The 18,770-nt window shown below is 39.0% G+C and overlaps 1 protein-coding gene and 1 long non-coding RNA gene across 4 annotated transcripts in view; one reads left to right on the top strand and one right to left on the bottom strand.

Annotated features, from left to right (window-relative positions):
- CTDSPL2 (CTD small phosphatase like 2) overlaps positions 1–18,770 on the bottom strand; it is a 63,970-nt gene that overhangs the window by 25,723 nt on the left and 19,477 nt on the right. For 2 of the 3 annotated variants that reach the window (XM_044980380.1, XM_044980379.1), the window contains 6 exons: positions 10,870–11,079; positions 6,477–6,615; positions 2,716–2,865; positions 2,025–2,240; positions 952–1,030; positions 540–651 (listed from right to left, as the gene is read on the bottom strand). In XM_044980380.1, the coding sequence (XP_044836315.1) occupies positions 540–651; positions 952–1,030; positions 2,025–2,240; positions 2,716–2,865; positions 6,477–6,615; positions 10,870–11,055 (882 nt within the window). In that variant the 5' untranslated portion in view covers positions 11,056–11,079. Of the gene's footprint in view, positions 1–539; positions 652–951; positions 1,031–2,024; positions 2,241–2,715; positions 2,866–6,476; positions 6,616–10,869; positions 11,080–15,062; positions 15,163–18,770 lie in introns of those variants that run through there. The other variant, XM_044980381.1, reaches the window with a different exon arrangement.
- On the top strand, positions 10,243–16,466 carry LOC123344309. Its single transcript, XR_006572509.1, has 3 exons — positions 10,243–10,952; positions 12,936–13,022; positions 15,031–16,466. It is a non-coding gene; the product is annotated as an uncharacterized LOC123344309 (long non-coding RNA).

Here is an 18,770-nt window from a genome sequence, read left to right as displayed (position 1 = left end):
TGGATCAACAGAGGGTGAAAACAAATAGTTCTAAAGAGAAGCATGCTTTCTTCTCTGTGGGAAAAGTCCTCTCAGACTTAAGGGAATCTCACTGGGAGACTCATCCTTTTGTAAATATTTGATCAAATACAGGTGATGCTGAATTTTCGCCTTTATTATATCTGATTTTCTCCACTACTCTTTTGGGAAGGTCCTCTGGAGGGTCAGCTAACTTTTGTTCATGAAGAGTTTTAAAAAAATTGAAATGTTTAAGAGAAATGTTTAAGAAAAATGATGAATCATGCAACAAATGCAGTGAATTTTCCATTTTTATTACTCAGTGACAGTTTCTCAAATTATTTCTTTAAACTTGGTGTCTTTTTAATTGAAATTTTTAAAACTCTTTTTGAATACTTTATAGTCTTTCAACATGTGCATTTAATAAGGTCTCTTTCTAATAATGGGAGCATCATGTTCCCAATGTGTCAAATATGCAAAATAAGGGAACATAAATTCACTCTTCTCCCACTACAATAACTCATGTCTATATGCATATTTACCAAGTCTAGAACTAAAGAGAATTCTGGTGTGCTTCTTGTTTTCAGTGGAAGAGCTGGCTTCCTATTAAGTTGTTCTTCAGTTAGTGGTGGAACATGTTTGATGAAATAATATCTAAAAAGGAAAGAGAATTTGTTGTATAACTATGTTCACATTACCTTAACTGACAATACAGTAAGTCAACTAAAGTAATTTAAAGTAATTAAGACTAAGTAAGAAATAAATAATTTAAACTGAATATAACAAGCCATGACCAGTCACAATATACTAGTTTTACAATTAGCAGTTTTCAAATAGAACTCACCACAGCAAGCAAGTTCTAAACATGACAAAGTACTTGCTTAAATTCAAGGTTTTTTTATCCAATGCCCAAAATTATAAAAGTAATGTTTCAGTAAAAATATTAACACTTACGGATCAAAGACTTCCCAGTCTTCTTCATAGGTGGCTTCTGCATGAGCTGATGAGTAACCACTGTCTGGAGATACTGGTGCTAAAATTCAATGGTAAAGCACAAAACAAAACAAAAAAACCCACAAAAGCTAGTCTTATTAGTGAAGTTTTAAAATGTGAAAATTTTGCACTTAATGCACAAGTCTTCATAGCAACAGTGAAAATTCTTCATCTTCTCCTCACTTCAGCCCTACATCTTGGTGGGGGGAACAGGGATAGCTCAGTGGTTTGAGCATTGGCCTGCTAAACCCAGGGTTGTGAGTTCAATCCTTGAAGAGGCCACTTAGGGAGATCTGGGGCAAAATCAGTACTTGGTCCTGCTAGTGAAGGCCTAGGGTCCCTTCCAGTTCTATGAAATAGGTATATCTAAAATTATAAAAGGATGAAATTCACCTCCCAGCAGTGAACCCACAAAAATATATGCTCTACTTAAATATCAATATTGTGAAACTTTAAAGTGAGACTTAAATAGTGCATAGGCTTGTGATGGCCCTGTGCACAATGGTAAATTTAATATTTCTAGAATTTTCATCCAAAAAGAACATGTTGATTCTCTTGAAGAAAACGTTGTAAACTAAGGAGGGACCTATATAAATCTGTCATTTGTCTGTTATTTTGGTGACAGCAACCAAAAGGTTGGGAACTTCCTTTTGGTGATGGGTGTTTCAGGAGTTTACATTTTATTTTAATACATTTGGCACTAAACATACTGAGTCAGAAAATCTGACACTTGCAATCATAATATTCATTTGAATTAGGCTTTATTTAAATTTAGAAGTCAACTGAGCCACACCAGGAGTGGATTTGGCCTGAGAAGTTTATAAGGAGAGTATATTTTTGCCAAATAACAGTGTGTTTTCCCAGGCTACTGCTCATGAAAATCAGCATGCAAGTAAACACTTTGGGGAATCTTTGTTTATATAAAATACAGTAACACTCTGGGCTTTCTTAGGAAACTTCTACTCAAATGTGCAAACACATTTTTATTATTGCACAATTAACTTAAGAGTCCCAGGAAAATGCAAGTTTCTTACCTGTAAGTGGTGGTAGATCACGATCAGTTGTTTCCTCCACTTCTTCCAAACCGTTGTTGATAGTAGATCTGACTTGCACTGCTTGGCTAGTGTAAACTGCTCCATTGGTCGATGTTGCAGTACTGGTAGTGATCTCATCCACTTGTTCCATATCAAGCTGTTTGACTATTTCTTCAGCTTCAACAGCCTGCCCAGGGGAATCTGATCCTGATGTTCCTGAAATGAGGTTTCAGTACAATCATTATCCTAACGTTGAATTACTTAACAGAGTATCAATATTCGTAGATTCAGAGATAATGTCTTCTGGAATAACTGAAGATGTCCCTAATTTAATTCATGATATTACAATACAAACCAAAGATGGATGGAGAGAGATAAATCCATTTTAGATAGGGTGAAAAATACCAAATTAGTTTCTTATACCTTGTAAATCAAAGTGAAGTGTGAGATATATACAACTAGGAAACAAATATTTTAATGCAACTAAGCCCATGCCTCCTCTTATATAGCTCAAGCAATGCTTCTAATAGTTAGATACGGTTTCCTTTATGGCAACTGTAGCTCTTGCTCTGCAGGTCAACAAGAAGGATCACCTGTTCCATTAGCAGTCTAAACAACTTTAAAAAAAAAATTATGAACCATACTTAGCTTTTATGTTAATATATATTATGTAGCTTTAGATAATAATTACCATTTTTATTTGCTGGTGAGAAAAAATTGAAAACAGGAGAAAATATGGTCCCCAATAATGTAGTCCGGGGCGGACTGCCAGTGGCAGGATTATCTTCTAATTTTCCATTTTGCTTTACATGTTGGTTTGTCATTTCGTAACTTCCAGCTTCTGCAAAAGAAAAGAAAAGAAAAAAAAGATATAAAACTGCAATGGACTGATTTTGTTCCTCATGTCCTTGCACTCTTTTCTTCTTGTAATTTTTTTTTATATGAGCTACAGTAAATTTTCCTCATTCTACTCCACAGGTCAAATAAGCTGGCATATGAATTTTACTAAAAAAGAACCATCACTTACTGAAAATTAAATATCTCACCATCAAAAATAACAACATTTTTATACAGCACTTTAAATAAGCAATAAAAATGAGCAAGAATCAGTTGTTATAAAAAGAAAAAAAGTTAAAATTAATGAGTAGAAGTTTATAAAATACTTTATTTAAACATTTAGTGATCAATTCTGCAAGGTGCAGAGTGCCTCCTGAAAGGTGCTGGGCACCTTCAGTGCCCACTGATTCCCGTGTCAACGGGACTCCAATGGATATTGAGTATGTTTGTCACCTCCCAGGATCAAGTTCTTACTCAACTATTCTGTATGCCATTTTTGATTCTCTAGTAAAATACTAGAACTATTCTTCGTAACCACAGATACCAATAGTCATGGAACATAATTAAGCAAATCTCAGTTTTAATTAACAATTGAGTAAGGCTTTTTATAAATGTGTGTGTATTATCATGTGCATCCCAGAGCTGAAAAGTGCCAGCTCAGAACTGGTTTGGGTAAGAGCCAAAAAATAAAGTGGTGTCATTCTGATGCTGAAACAAAGATAGTTACTTACCTTACAGTAACTGGAGTTCTTTGAGATGCCTTTGTGTACACGGATTCCACCGCAGGTATGTGCACCTCATACATGCGAATTTGGAATCTTTTAGCCAGCAGTATCCGTCGGGCTGCATATGTGCCTTGGATGCCCTCACGCCCCCTACAGCAAGGGTATTAAGGGTGGAGCAGCTGCAACCACCATTTAGTTCTTTCACTAATATTGAATATCCATGTAAGGATTCCATGCCAATTGGAAAGCAGAGCAGACCATGGGTTCCATGTGGACAAAGGCATCTTGAAGAACTCAAGTTACTGTAACATAAATAACCTCTGCTTTTAGCATTTGTCCACATGGATCCCACTATAGGTGACTGACTAGCAGTTACCCCTTAAGGAAACAGGAGTCTTATCTAAATTACCGAGACACCTCTGCCCAACAGGGCATCTGATCTAGAAACTGTCACAGCGGAGTAGCAATTGATAAATATATGTACCAAATTCCTAGTAGCTGTTCTAACAAATCTCAAAAACAGGGACTCCCCGAAACAAGCTACAGATGTTGACTGAATGTGCCCTGTTTAATGTTGTTTAATGAACAGGAAATCTTACCACAATCCACCACCCATATAGAGTCTCAGATATGACAGTGTTGGCCGCTATATATGTGACTTTTGGTAACAAGTCTGTCTAGCCAATTTAGAGAATGGCTTTGTCCTGGATAAATAAAAAGGGTATAACCTAGAAACATCCAGTGTGTGGCGTTTAACCTCCATAAGAAAGTCAAGAGGTTTAGGAAAAAGTATTGGTAAGCATATGAACTGGTTCATATGGAATTCCAAAACCCCATTTGGTAAACATTTCTGATCCAGCTTGAAAGTGACTCTGTCCTGAAACCTGTCCTTGTGAAACACAGCATATGGAGGGCAAGCCATCACAGCCTGTATTTCAGTCACTGTGAGAGCTGATGTGATGGCTACCAAAAACATTGTCTTAACAGAAAAGTGATATAAAGAACATTATGACATGCGTTCAGAAAAGATGCAAGTCCTATATTCAAGTCCCAGATAGGGAAAAGCTCTTTAAATGGTGGAAATGCGTGAATCAGGCCATTAAAAAATGTAGACACACTGGGTCAGAGAAAATCAAATGACCTGCCTCTAGCAGGAGATATGCTGATAGAGCAACTAGATGAACTCTAACAGAACTAAATAAGAATCCTGAGTGTTTCAAAGACAGTAAGTAGTCCATTATATTTTGAACAGAAGAGTCCAAGTGGTGAACATGACTCCACTATGAGAAGCACTTCCATTTAACTAGGTGTGTCTTTCTGTTTGGAAACAAGACCTCTTGTGCAGCCATTGAATATCAGAACACCATCACCTGAGTCTTTGAAAGAGTTAGGGAAAAATCCTAATTCCCTAGCAGACATTTAGTTGATCTGTTCACCAAAGGACAGATAACAGCACATTTTAAGCAACTTCTACAGGTAAATCCATGTTGCATCTGAATGGCTGATAAACAGATCACAGCCAACCTCACAGCCATCAATGCAAGCTGTCCTGAGAGAGAGAAGGAAGGAAGGAAGGAAGGAAGGACGGACAAAGGGAATCTGAGATACCAAAAAGAGTGGGGGAGAAGGGGAAGAAGTAAGAACAGGGACAAGGACGATGAAACACAACTACAAAAATAAACTGTTTTCCTCAACCTATGTATTATCAACTCAATCCAAAGCCCATTAAAGTAATTTCATTTTGGGATACTGGTGACAAACTGACTATTCTGGTCTAAGGTAGGATTCATGGTTTAGGTCATTATCACCAGTTTCCAATGATGAAATTATTGCTTTACTAGGTAATTAAGAACACATTATTCTTTATACAACTATTTTTCTTGTCAAATATAAGAACTTGTACTTAATTGATATAAAATAATGAGTTCATTAAGAAAATTTTGCAATGAATAATCCCTACATTCTCTGAAAATAGAACATTCCTTTGTTACTGCACCAGACAAGTCATGGCAAGTTAGAAAATAGCTTGAAAGCTGCAGTCTGATCAGCTGACAAAGAATTCCAAGTCATATAATTATCTCAATAAACACACAAGTTGAAAATAGAAAGTCTATCAACCAGATCACTAAGCTATTCAACAAACCTTTAAAAAGATTTTAAAATGTTTTAAGTAATCCAAAGAGCAAGACACGTCTGGGTTTGCTTTTCAATAAAAGGAAGTGGGGGGGGGAGATTTTAAGTTATGAGTTCAGTGGGAACCCTGTTTAAAGTTGGAAGCCTGACTTTATGGAGTGGGTTAGAGCTAGAACAGCAGAGGTGGCTAAGGATGTTAAAATATGAATGTGAATTTTACATTTTAAAATTGGCATTACTATAAGAACAGAATAATATATGCCCGTGTGTGCATTTGTGAAAAGAATTCCATTTCTTGCACTTATTTGACCAAGTGTCTTCAGCACCTGGAAAGTGGAATGATTCTCATGCAAACCACCTGCTATGGAATGACATTTCACTTGTTTGTAAAACACTGAAGATGAGCAATTTCCCATAAATAAGTATTCCTATTGCCTTTCTAAGTGGAAAATACTATGGCTAAGTAGTTCCAAGATATGTGGTGGTTTTCCCATAACTGAATGGTTCTTAAAAAGAAAAAACATATTCATCAGATTGTTTCTCAGTCTCATCCACCGCAAATACTTACAATTACTCTCCAGAAAAGAACACTTCAGATACTGTGGGTCCAACTCTGCTCCCACTGACGTTAATGGCAAAATTCGCATTTACTCCAACAGGGCAGAGTCAAGCCCTGTATTAATATGTCACCATATAAGTATTAGATCTTAACCTTCTAACTCTGTCCTATTAATATAGAAATGGAATATTTACAAACCTCCATTTACTTGACTTTTCCGTCTTACTCGAGAGATCTGTTTGTTAGGCTTTTCTCCTGTTCGTGGTGTGGAAGAAATCAAGTTGTTATCTAGATCACGTTCAATTCTACTTCTCTTTGCAGGATTTTCTCTTTCTTCCTTAAAACAGAAAAGGAAAAATACACACTGAATAGTGTCTTTACTTCCACTAAATACACCAGAAAATTCTACAAAAGGTCCTTTTATTGATGCTCACTTCCAGGTGAGGAATGTGCAGCATGGTAGTGAGGAGATATACATATCTAGAATTTCAAATGCCCCCAAAATGTCAGAAATTAATGTAAAAAGTGGAGTACTGGAAAAGAAAGATGTATATGCAATTTCTGTTGTAGAAAAACTTTCTTCAGACTTTTTTTCCCCTGCAGAACAGATCTGTAAATATTAAGGGTAATGACATTAAACAAATGGCATGCCGTCCTGGTTGAATTAATGTAGAAATCTGATGACTAAAATTAACTGTGACTTGCTTTCTTTGGATCCTAGCATACACAGGAAGCAAAGTGCATAACAAAACCCAATATAAAATCCTTCATTTGTGGCCATCCTTACTTAATATTATGAAATATAGTGTCTGCTACAATTCAGAATCTTGCTATACTTCATGATACAAGAATTGTACAATTATTCACAGTAGAGGGTTTATTTCAGAACTAACTGTGTCCGGGCCTATGACAAAAAATAGGAGTAAAAAATGTTAAAAGTTAAGGGTCATATTCCATTGTTTTTCGTTACCTTAAGGTAAGGTGACTTGGCCTCTTATGACTCATATATTATTTGGCTTTCATGGAAGCAAAGCTTTTTGTACATTTTCTTTGTCGTGTGTGTGTGTGTTTTTTCCTCCCCTCCTGTTCTTTCAATAGGTTCAAATTGCCCCAATAATAGGGCCCTACCAAATTCATGGCCCTGAAAAACACGTGACAGACCGTGAAATCTGCCCCCGCCCCCACCCTGAAATCAGGTCTTTTGTGTGCTTTTACCCTATACTATACAGATTTCATGGGGGAGACCAGCATTTCTCAAATTGGGGGTCCTGACCCAAAAGGAGTTGCAGAGGGGGTCACAAGATTATTTAGAGGGGTCGCGGTATTGCCACCCTTACTTCTGTGCTGCTTTCAGAGCTGGGTGGCCGGAGAGCGGCGGCTATTGGCCGGGCACCCAGCTCTGAAGGTAGCACCCTGGCAGCAGCAGTGCAGAAGTAAGGCTGGCACTACCATATCATGCCACCCTTACTCTTGCGCTGCTGCCTTCAGAGCTGGGCGGCTGCTTACTGGTGGCCAACCTCTGCAGACAGCAGCGCAGAAGTAATGTGGCAATACCATACCATACCAGCAGCAGTGCAGAAGTAAGGTAGCAGTACCGCAACCCCCCCACAACTCCTTTTTGGGTCAGGACCCCTACAATTACAATACCGTGAAATACCAAACTGGACCATGAATTTGGTAGAATAGAATTTAATAGAATGTTAAATCTGAAACCTAAAGATGACAATCTGCAGCATACTGAAAACTGAAATTGTGTGGATAATATAAAATAAACTGAATTTTATATCAAAACAAACACACAGAGGATACTGTACCATTATATTATTCATTTTTGTATTTAATTAAAATCCTCAATATTAAAAATGCATCTGGAACTGCTGCAGAATTTCCAGAGAGCCACAGAATCTAAAGATCATATTAGAATTGAAGTCCAACTTGCTGCAAAGCACACGAGGCCTTGCCTATAACACACTTCTGAAATGAAATTTTAAATACACATCTTTCCCCTCCAAATATCATGATGCTGGATACACATAACTTGCAGAACACAGACTTGGCAAAGAAAAAATTGAAATTTCAAATTTCAAAACTAAAATGGCCTCAATATGCCAAACAAAGGTTTTAGACTATTTTATAATACAGGAGTACTACACAGACATCAACATAGAAAGAAAATGTGTGCACTTCATTGGTCCCACAAGCCTCTCACTGAAAATAACTGGGAGTTCCTGTGATCTCTTGCTTTCTCCAACGGACAGTACTGTATACGTACAGGCAAACTCTAAATCTTTGAGAAATATAACTGCAGAGATTGAGAAACTAGATGGCTCAGTGGACTGGAAAAACGAAACTAAGGTTTTTTACCTTCTAGGTCACTAGTTCAAATTTAGCTCAGGTAAGAATGACAGAAAGCCATTATCACCTGAAGGCTGTTCGGTTCTAACCGAAAAGCACTGGTGTTCTCATTCCAGTTCCTTGTGGACAGATAAAGAATCATCACAAAAACCACTATCATGACTGGCACCTACTGGAATTCCTGTTGATAGACTCAGCAGAGAGGCAAAGAATTGAATGAGCATGGAGACTGAACAACCCCTTCATCCTAGAGGTAATCCCTCCAAAAGAATAGATCATGGTGGTGTGGGGAAGCTACCACTGCTGCTGCCCTTGCTGTAACTGTTCTGTAAAAAAAGGATTTCAGTCTCCAGGACTGTCAATCTTGCACCTCTCAGGAGCATTACATTCACTAAAAAGTTAAAACCCAAACTGTAGAGACATCTTTCCTTTTCTTGTAAGAAAAGCCAAAAGAAAACTCCACCAGTTCTAAAAGATATTTATTTGATGAAGAATTAAAATAAAATACCCAAAGACTAAAAGCAGCAATACAAATAAATATAATAAGGAAAGAAAAGCCAATGAACAAGAAGGGTTCTGGCAAAATCACAATCAATAAAAGTGGAGTTAAGAGTCTGTCAACAGCACTCAAGAATAAAATTGCACAATATTATGTCATTGTTCTATGTGCTTTATATTAGCAAATTTCTACCGTAAAGATTTCTGTTTACAATCAATACGCCAAATATATCCAATTAGTATTACTAATTGCATCATACTGAAACTAATATGGCAATGTCACACTGATATCAACAGGATGTCTGTTTTTTAGATTTTTCAGAAACCATGGAATAAAAATGCAAGTTAATGAATGGGTTACAATGATTCCAAAGGAGAGGATGCACTGCAAGTCAGAAAAACAAAGATAGTGTAATTTATGATGTTACCAGAACCCACAAATTAAATAAGTTTGGTATAACATACTTCAGTCAATGTCTTGTAATGTTTCAAGTTTTAAAACTTTTTTTAAAATATCACTGGATGTGTATATCGTTAAAAAAAACCAACTATATTAAACTGCTTACAAAGTGTTAAAAATGCTTATTAACCAGGGATCAGTCCTGATCTAAACAACATCCTTATCTGTATTAGTTTCTCTATGATATCAGACTGGTGGGCTGTAACTCTGATATTAACTTTAAAACAGTCATACTAACTCTACTGACTTAAATGGGACTTGAGAGCATTATGTAGCTTATAAGATAAGGCCCAATGTCATCAGAATTTTATTGACCATATTTTAGTTACTTTTATGTAAGTAAATAGCTTGAACTTTTTTGGGGGGGTTAAAGACTCATCCCCACAAGCCATCACTGTGATGTCAGAGTGATGGACTATGACTCTGATGTCAGAATTAGTATATTTTAAAGTATATGTTGCTATACATTTACTGCCACAGATCCATGCAATCTACCTAGCTATCTCTTAATTTATATTATAAGATACAAGTAACGGAACTATTGTATAACATAACACACATACCACCTGAAAGAGTTCTGATGTTACCATGGTAACCACAAGACTACTTTGTGCTGTCATGAGAGCTTTGCAGTACAGCCCAGCAATATAACTCAATACCATGCAATGTTAATGCCACTGGGACCACTACAAGTGCTGTTCTGGACACAGAAGACAAGAAAGACAATATATATGAAAAACATGGAATTTTATATTTAAAGGGAAGCTGTAAAGATAAAATTTAGGATGAATATTTAAGATTAAAAAAGGGATGGGGGATTTTACAAAACCTAAATCATCAGAAATCTTCCCATTTATTTTTTTAATTCCAATGAAAACTGTTCTCAATCTCTGCACAAAATTCACTGAAGCACACAGAAATTATACCTGATTACCCTATAGCTGAATTTGGCCTCTTGTATTTATAAGGCAACTTTTCTTATTTCGCCAATGGAACATCTGATACTAAGTTCTCAAACTTATGGCACTATCATAAATGTCTAATTGTTTTATAGTCGGACAGTGTCAGCAACTTTGCAATTTAACTTCTATATCTGCATTCACACACAAATATTATGGGGCAATTTTTGTATTCTATTGTTTATAAAGCTGTTCTACCTCCATAGAACATGCCTTTTACAAATTCTTATTCTTCTTAATACGGTACTTGATCAAATTTTAGAAAAAAAGAATATGACTCAAAAAATTTTTAAAAAGCAACAAAACACTGAGCTCATACCTTGGGCGTGCTTCCTTTAATAAATTTTTTGATTGATGACAACAGACCGGTTTCATTCTTCTGTGGTTTTCCTCCTCCGACAGGTAAGCTCTCTTCTACCTCTGAATGTTTCCTCTTTGCCCTCAAAGCACGCTGGGTGTGAATTTGATTTGACTGCTGAGAAGCTTTCCGCGTTCTCAGCCTCATTTTTTATGTGTTCCACATGTAAAACTATAAAAGGAAAAACAAGAATACTAGGTTACTGAGGTACTGTATTAAGCCTGAAAGTATGAATCCACCACAGTTATATATTTTATAAACATTAGTCTCATGCACTGTGCTTAATTTTTCACTCAATATGTATCTCCCTTAATTTAAATAATACTGCATTTTCAGGAAACAGAGCTAACTTGGTGTCACGCTTTGCACCGAAGTATAAATCATAGTAGAGACTGTGCATTAGATGTGTGTTAGGCTATCACAATTTGCCAAATGAATAGAAAGCTGATCTTCTGGACTACCATACCTGGAGTTATCATAAGAGACTGATATTTATGTCCTAAACATATTTATGACATAGAACTTAGTTATAAAATACCCATCACTTGGTGGTTGGTTTTTTTCAGAAATTTATTTAGTGCTCATCTAACTCCAACTGCTGAGCAGACAGATGAAATTACCTGTAATATGTAGATGTTTAGGTACTGCAAAACAACAACTGCTCTGAGGATTTAGGAAAAGATACCAGTAGGGAAGTGAATGGTTCATGGTCACAGTGATATGATTCTGAGCTTTTCACCCTTAGGCCACTTCAAATCCAACCCAAGTAAACAGTTACCAAAGTTACAAAAAAATGCTGGCAATTGGGTAGTCTCATTTCCATTCCTAGTAGAGAGATGATCATGTAACAGTATCATTACCTACATGCTTTTTAGTAGACTCAACAGAGAGCAAAGTGATGAATTGGCACGGCCTTTCAATAGAACAAGGTTGAACTGCATTAGAATGATTTGTGCTGCTGCTAGTTATGTTGTACTTTCTATAACTGTTGACAAACATTGGGCTTCATTTTCCACAGATGTCAATCTGGAGCTTTTAACCAGCACCAAATTTGCCAACTATTATATCAAAGAGTAAAAGGAGTTAAGATTTTTCAAAGATTGGAATAAATACTTAGTGTTCTCCAGAATTTAATGAAGGCCCACAGAAACGCTAACACAAATGTATAAAAGTTGACCATTTATAATCTTGTGTGTATCAAGTAACAGAAGCATTACAACTCAGGGTCTAGGTTTGTGTGTCCTCATATTAATATTTACAATAAAATCACATTTAGTTTTTAAACAATGTATACAGAAAGGTTGAGGCAAAGAAATAATGAAAACATTCTATAAGACTTTAATCCACTTTATCTCTTCCCACCCATTCACCAAAAGAGAAGGTTATTTATCTGTAACTGGAGGGTCTTCAAGACATGTGGTCCCTATCTATACTCCACTGTGGGTTACTCATGAGCACCATGAGGCCAGAGCTGGGGAATTCAAAAGTAGCATACTTTGATCTGCCTACACGCCCTGACTCAGCTCATGCCTCTGACTGAGGGGATAAAGGGCAGGGCGAACCAATCGCTTTTCCAGTTCCTTCTCTACCGTGAATCAGATAAGATCCAAAGCAGAGGGGAAAGAGGGTAGGTAGTGGAATACAGATACACATCTCAAAAGAACCTCCAGTTACAGGTAAGTAACCTCCTCCTCCTCTTTGAGCGATGGTCCCTATTGTATTCCACTGTGGGTGATTGACAAGCAGTACCTAAATAGGAGGAGGGTGCGAGGACGATTTCCAACATCCCAAAGGAGGCATCAACAAAAGAGTCCTGCAACAGGGCATAATCCTTTGCAAATGTGTGAATGGAACTCCATGAGGCCACTTTACAAACATCCAGGAGGACTTTTGAGAGCGGATAGCAGGAGTAGAATGCAGCCAGATATCCATTTGGAGATTCTCTGGATGAAGATAGCATGCCCTGACTCCTTCTGCTACAGCAACAAACAGTCTCAGAGATTTCCTGATTGGTGTGTTCTCTGCAGGTAAACAAACAATGTTCATCGAACATCAAAGGAGTGGAGTCTTCATTCTTCTGCAGAAGAATGTGGTTTCAGGAAGAACACAGATAAGTGAGTGGATTGGTTAAGGTGAAATTCCAAAACTATGTTAGGGATTAATTTGGGGTGTAGATGTAAAGAAACCTTATCCTTCTGGGATACTGTGTATGGAGGTTCTGCCATCATTGCTCCAAGTTCACCAACCTTCTTGCTGATGTGACAGCTATGAGAAAGATGACTGATGGAAAGGAGGGACATGGAACAAGTAAATAAATAAATATATGGAGATATACCTATCTCATAGAACTGGAAGGGACCTTGAAAGGTCATTGAGTCCAGCCCCCTGCCTTCACTAGCAGGACCAAGTACTGATTTTGCCCCAGATCCCTAAGTGGCCCCCTTAAGGACTGAACTCACAACCCTGGGTTTAGCAGGCCAATGCTCAAACCACTGAGCTATCCCTCTCCCCCAAGTAGCTAAAGGCTCAAAGGGGAGCCTTGTTAGCACTGAGAGAACGAGATTCAGATCCCTCTGGGGCACTTCTGAACAGGTGGGAAGGTTATTATTAAACCTTTCCAGAATCTTATGGTCAGTGGGTATGCAAAAACTGAGTAGCCTTGAGACGGTGGATGGCATGCATGATCACTGCCAACTGGATTAGTAAGTGCTGATAGATAAACCTGATGTTTTCATGCATAGGATATAATCTAAGATTAGAGGAATATCCATAGTTTCTGGTAGAAGGCCTCTCTGTTATGTCCAAGACAAAAAGCATTTCCATTTAGCTAGGTAACGTTTTCTAGAAGACTCCTTTCTACTATTGGAGAGAATGTCTCATACAGCTGAAGAGCAAGAACATTCTAAGGATCCTCCCCATCCAAATGTCAGACCCTGAGGTGGAGCTGCCATAGATTGGGGTGTTTGATCTTGCTGTTCCACTGGGTAAGTAGCTCGGGAACTTTGGAAGGATGATTGGTTGGCAGGATGACATGCTAGGAGGTTGAGAAATCAGAACTGTGAGCCAGAAGGGGGTGATCAGGATGATCCACTCTCTGTCCTGCTGGATCTTACATACGACTCATGGCAGGGGCGGTAGCAGTGGGAACGCATAGTTGAAATGGTCTGACCAAGTAAAAAGTAGAGCATCGTCTTGGCAGTGATGATCTAGGGCTCCTCTGAAGCAATATGTGGTGCATTTGCTGTTTGTTTGAGAAGCAAATAGACCCCTGGTTGGGATTCCCCATAGAGTAAAAATGTTGCGGAGTACTGCATCATGAAGCTCCCACTCATGGTCAAGTGCAAAATGTCTGCTGAAGGAGTCTGTAAGCATATTCTGCTTTCCCGGAAGGTAGGCTGCTCATAGGGTGCTGAAGCACCAGTTCCAGGGGCTGACTGCTCTGCACCCAGGGAGGCAGACCTCGCTTCCCCTTGCTTGTTGATGGAGAAGACAATTGTAATGTTGCCTGACATAAGGACATGGTGAGCGCGGATGGAAAAAAAGACTTGCACATCTTCCATACTGTCCGTAGTTCCAGGATATTGATGTGCATCCTGGCCTCTCAAGATGTCCAAGCCCCTTGTGTTCTGCGGTTGTTCCTGTGCTCTCCCCAACCTAGTTGGGATGTGTCTGTAACCATGATCCTGTCTGGAGAGAAAGGGGACCCCCACACATACCTGATGAGGAATTTGTCCACCATAACAGGGAGGACAGCACCTTAGCTGGAACTGTCACCAGGGGGTTCATGGAATGATAGCTTGGGGAGTATACTAACGATAGCCAAGTCTGAAGGCAACAACAGTGGAGACTTGAGAACAGGGTGATATAAGTACACAGGCCATGTGACCTAGTAGGGACAGACGTGTTTTGACGAGTACCTGAGGGTTGTGTGTGATGTGAGCTATGATACTGTTCATGGTCTAAAAACTGTCCATGAGCACGTACACCCCTGTGGTGACAGAATTTAGGGTTACCCTGATGAAGTCTAATCTAATGCTAAAACTACTGTTAAAACGGCTAAAACTATAAATGATTAAGACTGATAACTATTTACTATTTTATAAAGTTCTTTATTGTTTGTAGGTGAAGTCGATGCGGACACTAAGGGTTCTGACCTGGACCATGTGCGACGAGAAGGAACTGGAGAAGCGAACGGTCTGCCTTTCCCTTTACCCCTCCAGCGGAGGCATGAGATGAGCCAGGCTCACATGTGGACCAACCATCACTACTTTCAAAATTTCTGGCTCCAGGCTGATGCTGCACATGCATAACCCACAGTGGAATATAATAGGAACAATCACTTGAAAAAGAACATGAAATTATTTAAAAAATTTTACATTTAAAACCTTTTACAGTTTCAAAATAACAGCATTTACTAATATAATTTGTGTCCTATCTTTTCTTCTTCATGATCTGAGGCTGCTAAATTCATTTTTTGTGTAATCTATAGCAGGGGCACTTTAACAGGGTAGTTCACCCCTTGAATGAAATCAGGCCCAGTTCTCCTGTTTCAGTCCAAGTGTGTCCTCGTTTGAAAAAAATGAGAAGGGTGGGGCTGCCTCAGGAGTTGTTATAAATAAAAGACAGACCAAAGCCAAAATGGTGTTCAGAACCCTGAGTCCAGAGAGAGCTTAGAGGAAGAGCAGAGCTGGGTTGACAGCTTCAGGAAGGGGGACGCCCCTGAAGGAAGGGTTAGTGAGATGGCCTAGTTGAGTAGTTGAGTCAAATCAGGCTACTGAAAGCAGAAGGCAAGACAGCTGAATGGGGGAGGGGGAATTACCTACAAACTTCCCCAGGCTAGAGAGCCATGGCCAGAAAGGGGTAGAGAGAGTTGAAGGCTGAGAGCAGCAGATGGAGATGCCTGGCAGAGAGCTGGGGCCAAAGAGGGTTGCAGGCCAGGGAACGAAGGAGAGGTGAGCCCACTGATGTCTCCAGACAAGAGCTGGAATTGTATCTCAGCTTGGGTAACGTGGTCCCTGAAAGGTGGAGCTTGGCGAGGGATGCTCAAGCTGTACAAGAGAGCTGCAGACTGTTGTGAAAGATGCTGGAGTTGTACTTGGATTGCTGATGAATGGCTGGGAACTGTTGAAAGTGATGTACTTTTGGATTGTGCTGGGGGTTCTGGACTATGGTTGTGGGACTTTTGTAATAAATTAACCCTGCAAAGGCCAATTTATATACTAAGCTGTATGGAGTTACTGGGAACCACTGAAGGGGAAACGGAGGCAGGCACACTGGGCATGCCACAGTCTGACACAGAAGGGCAACCCAAGTAGAACCCCTCTTTATCACATATGGTGGGAAAATGTGGACAGGAGATCAGCCCCTGAAAAGCAGTGACACCAGAAGAGGGAAAACGAAGCAAGAGCTGCTTGCAGGGCTACCCTGATATCATTAGGGAGTGCACTGGAGGTGGCCGTCCTGACAGCCACCTAGAACCCTAGTTAGGGGCTTATATACAAATCTAAAGGAACTGTATTCTATAAAATGGAAGAAATTGACAAATATTTACTGGTAGTTTGGGCCAAAGATACTTTAACATCTATATTATATAATTTAATATTAAAAATATATAAGTTCATGATGATTTTGTTTTTATTTACTCATTGTGGGTTAAAAGGGGCTTTAAAGGCTTACATCATAAACTAAACTTATGTTGTTGGTTATAGGCAATGGAAGTAGTGACACCTATAGTCAATGTTGTCCAATATTTTCCATTATATGTCCCTGTTTTCAGTTGTTTATAACTTTGCCAAACGTAAACTGTTTTGGCTGAAATCTTCCATGCCCCCTGTCTGCCTCAGGCTGAATTTTTTGGAAAAGTTTCAACTAAAATGGTTTTGCTGTGTCAAAAAATGAGGTTAGGGGAAAATATGCTGTTTTGTCACGTTAAAAAAAAAAAAGACAATTGTTTCAATGACAAGCTACAGTGCCTCCATGCTTTTTAACAGAGACTTGAAATTTGGCAGATGGGTTGCCCTGCTCTCAGGAATATATCTTTTGCCATCCTGATGAAAATTTGCCCAAGTTACAAGCCTCTGAAAAAGTGCAGTTTACAAATGCTCAGCAGAGATTTGTTAGAGTAAATTTTCTAAAGGCTCTGTCTGCATTGTGCATGTTCCATTCACTCACAGCCACTGTTCCCTCTAATTTTTCCCACCCATGTGCGGAATGATTTTTGTTATGTGCACCAATATGGAGGTGATGTGTGACATATCACCTCTATATTGGTGCACATAACAAAATTCATGTGCTTGGGGAGGGGCCGAGGGGTTTGGAGTGTGGGAGGGAGCTCAGGGCTGGGGCAGAGGGTTGGGGTGCAGGGGTGTGAGGGCTCCAGCTGGGGATGCGGGCTGGGGATGAGGGGTTTGGGGTGCAGGAGGGTGCTTCAGAGCTATGGCGGAGAGAGAGGACTCCTCCCAGCTCTCTGCCCCCGCAGCAGCACCTGGGCTGGGGGAGAGAGTTGCCTCTCAGTGCCGCGGCAGCTCCGGGGCTGGGGATGCAGGATAGGCGCCCCTTCCCCAGCAGGTCCGGGCCGGGGCTGGGTTCAGTCCAGGGAAGGGGCGCCCCAGCCATGCCTGGGGCCGGGCTGGACTGTTCCGGCCGGGGCCAAGCCAGGTCAGCCCCCCTCCCGAATTGATCTGGGGTCAATTCTGTCACAGACTTCCTCTGTGATCATTGGTACATCACCATTTTTCTGTTTCTCAGCTCTCCTTTTTGAAAAGGGAGATAAATATTAGTCTTCCTCACAGGGGTGTTACAAAAATAAATTCACTAGTGTTTATGAGACAATCACACTAAGGTGATGGGCGGTCATAAGTACATAAACTGATCAATCTAAAGAAAGTGAAACTTCCAATGACATATTCCATGAACTCTAGCTCTTATACTTTAGGAATAGTTTTCATCAGATCATTCAAACATTCATTATTTCCTGATTATATTATAAAAAATTATACTCGTAGATTTTTTTAAATCCAGTCCAATAAATAAATAAATAAATAAACAAACAGCACAAGAACACAAGAGAACCTCACTAATTCAAATTTTTGACTAATTCACATGCATCTGATGAAGTGGGTATTCACCCACGAAAGCTCATGCTCCAATACGTCTGTTAGTCTATAAGGTGCCACAGGACTTTTTGCTATTTTTGACTGAGACACCTATCTACTACTGAATATTACAATTAGGTATTAAGTGAATGAACAATAAAATAAGGCATGGTTTAATATATCCCAAACGTTAAATACAGTTGTTAAAATAAATGAACACATTTTATTTATGCTTCATAAAGTCCTAGCAAAACTATTGCAGTATATTTAGTGTAATAACAACCCTTAATAATATGACAGTTCTACAGCAATCTTCTAATAAAATTCTGATGAGAAACAGAGAAAGACTATGAGGAGTCCGGTGGCACCTCAAAGACTAACAAATTTATTTGGGCATAAGCTTTATTTGGACATAAGACTGACATTTTGGGGGTCTGAATGAGCAAAGTTCTACTATAACAGGCAAATGTGCATGTATATGTTTATCCAAATACCTGTAAAATTCAGATACCAGAAAGAATATTTAATTACAAGAAACATTAGTTATATAAACATAGAACTTGTTCAAGGAAATCTCATAAAATGTACTATAACTACAAGTTATGTAACCTGTTTCAAAAACGGAACAAGAGTTAAGAAATCAAAATATGAACTGAGAATGTTTCCGAATGGTGTATATATATTTATCCTATTAAGGTACTGTTCAACTCATCCGTACATTAATGCCAAAGAGTTCTTTGGCTTACTTCACATCCTGGGTATCAAGCC

This window comes from Mauremys mutica, chromosome 11, assembly GCF_020497125.1.
Source record: "Mauremys mutica isolate MM-2020 ecotype Southern chromosome 11, ASM2049712v1, whole genome shotgun sequence".
Taxonomy (NCBI): Eukaryota; Metazoa; Chordata; order Testudines; family Geoemydidae; genus Mauremys; species Mauremys mutica.
Note: the sequence above shows the minus strand (reverse complement) of the source record. Positions and strands in the feature narration are given on the sequence as shown.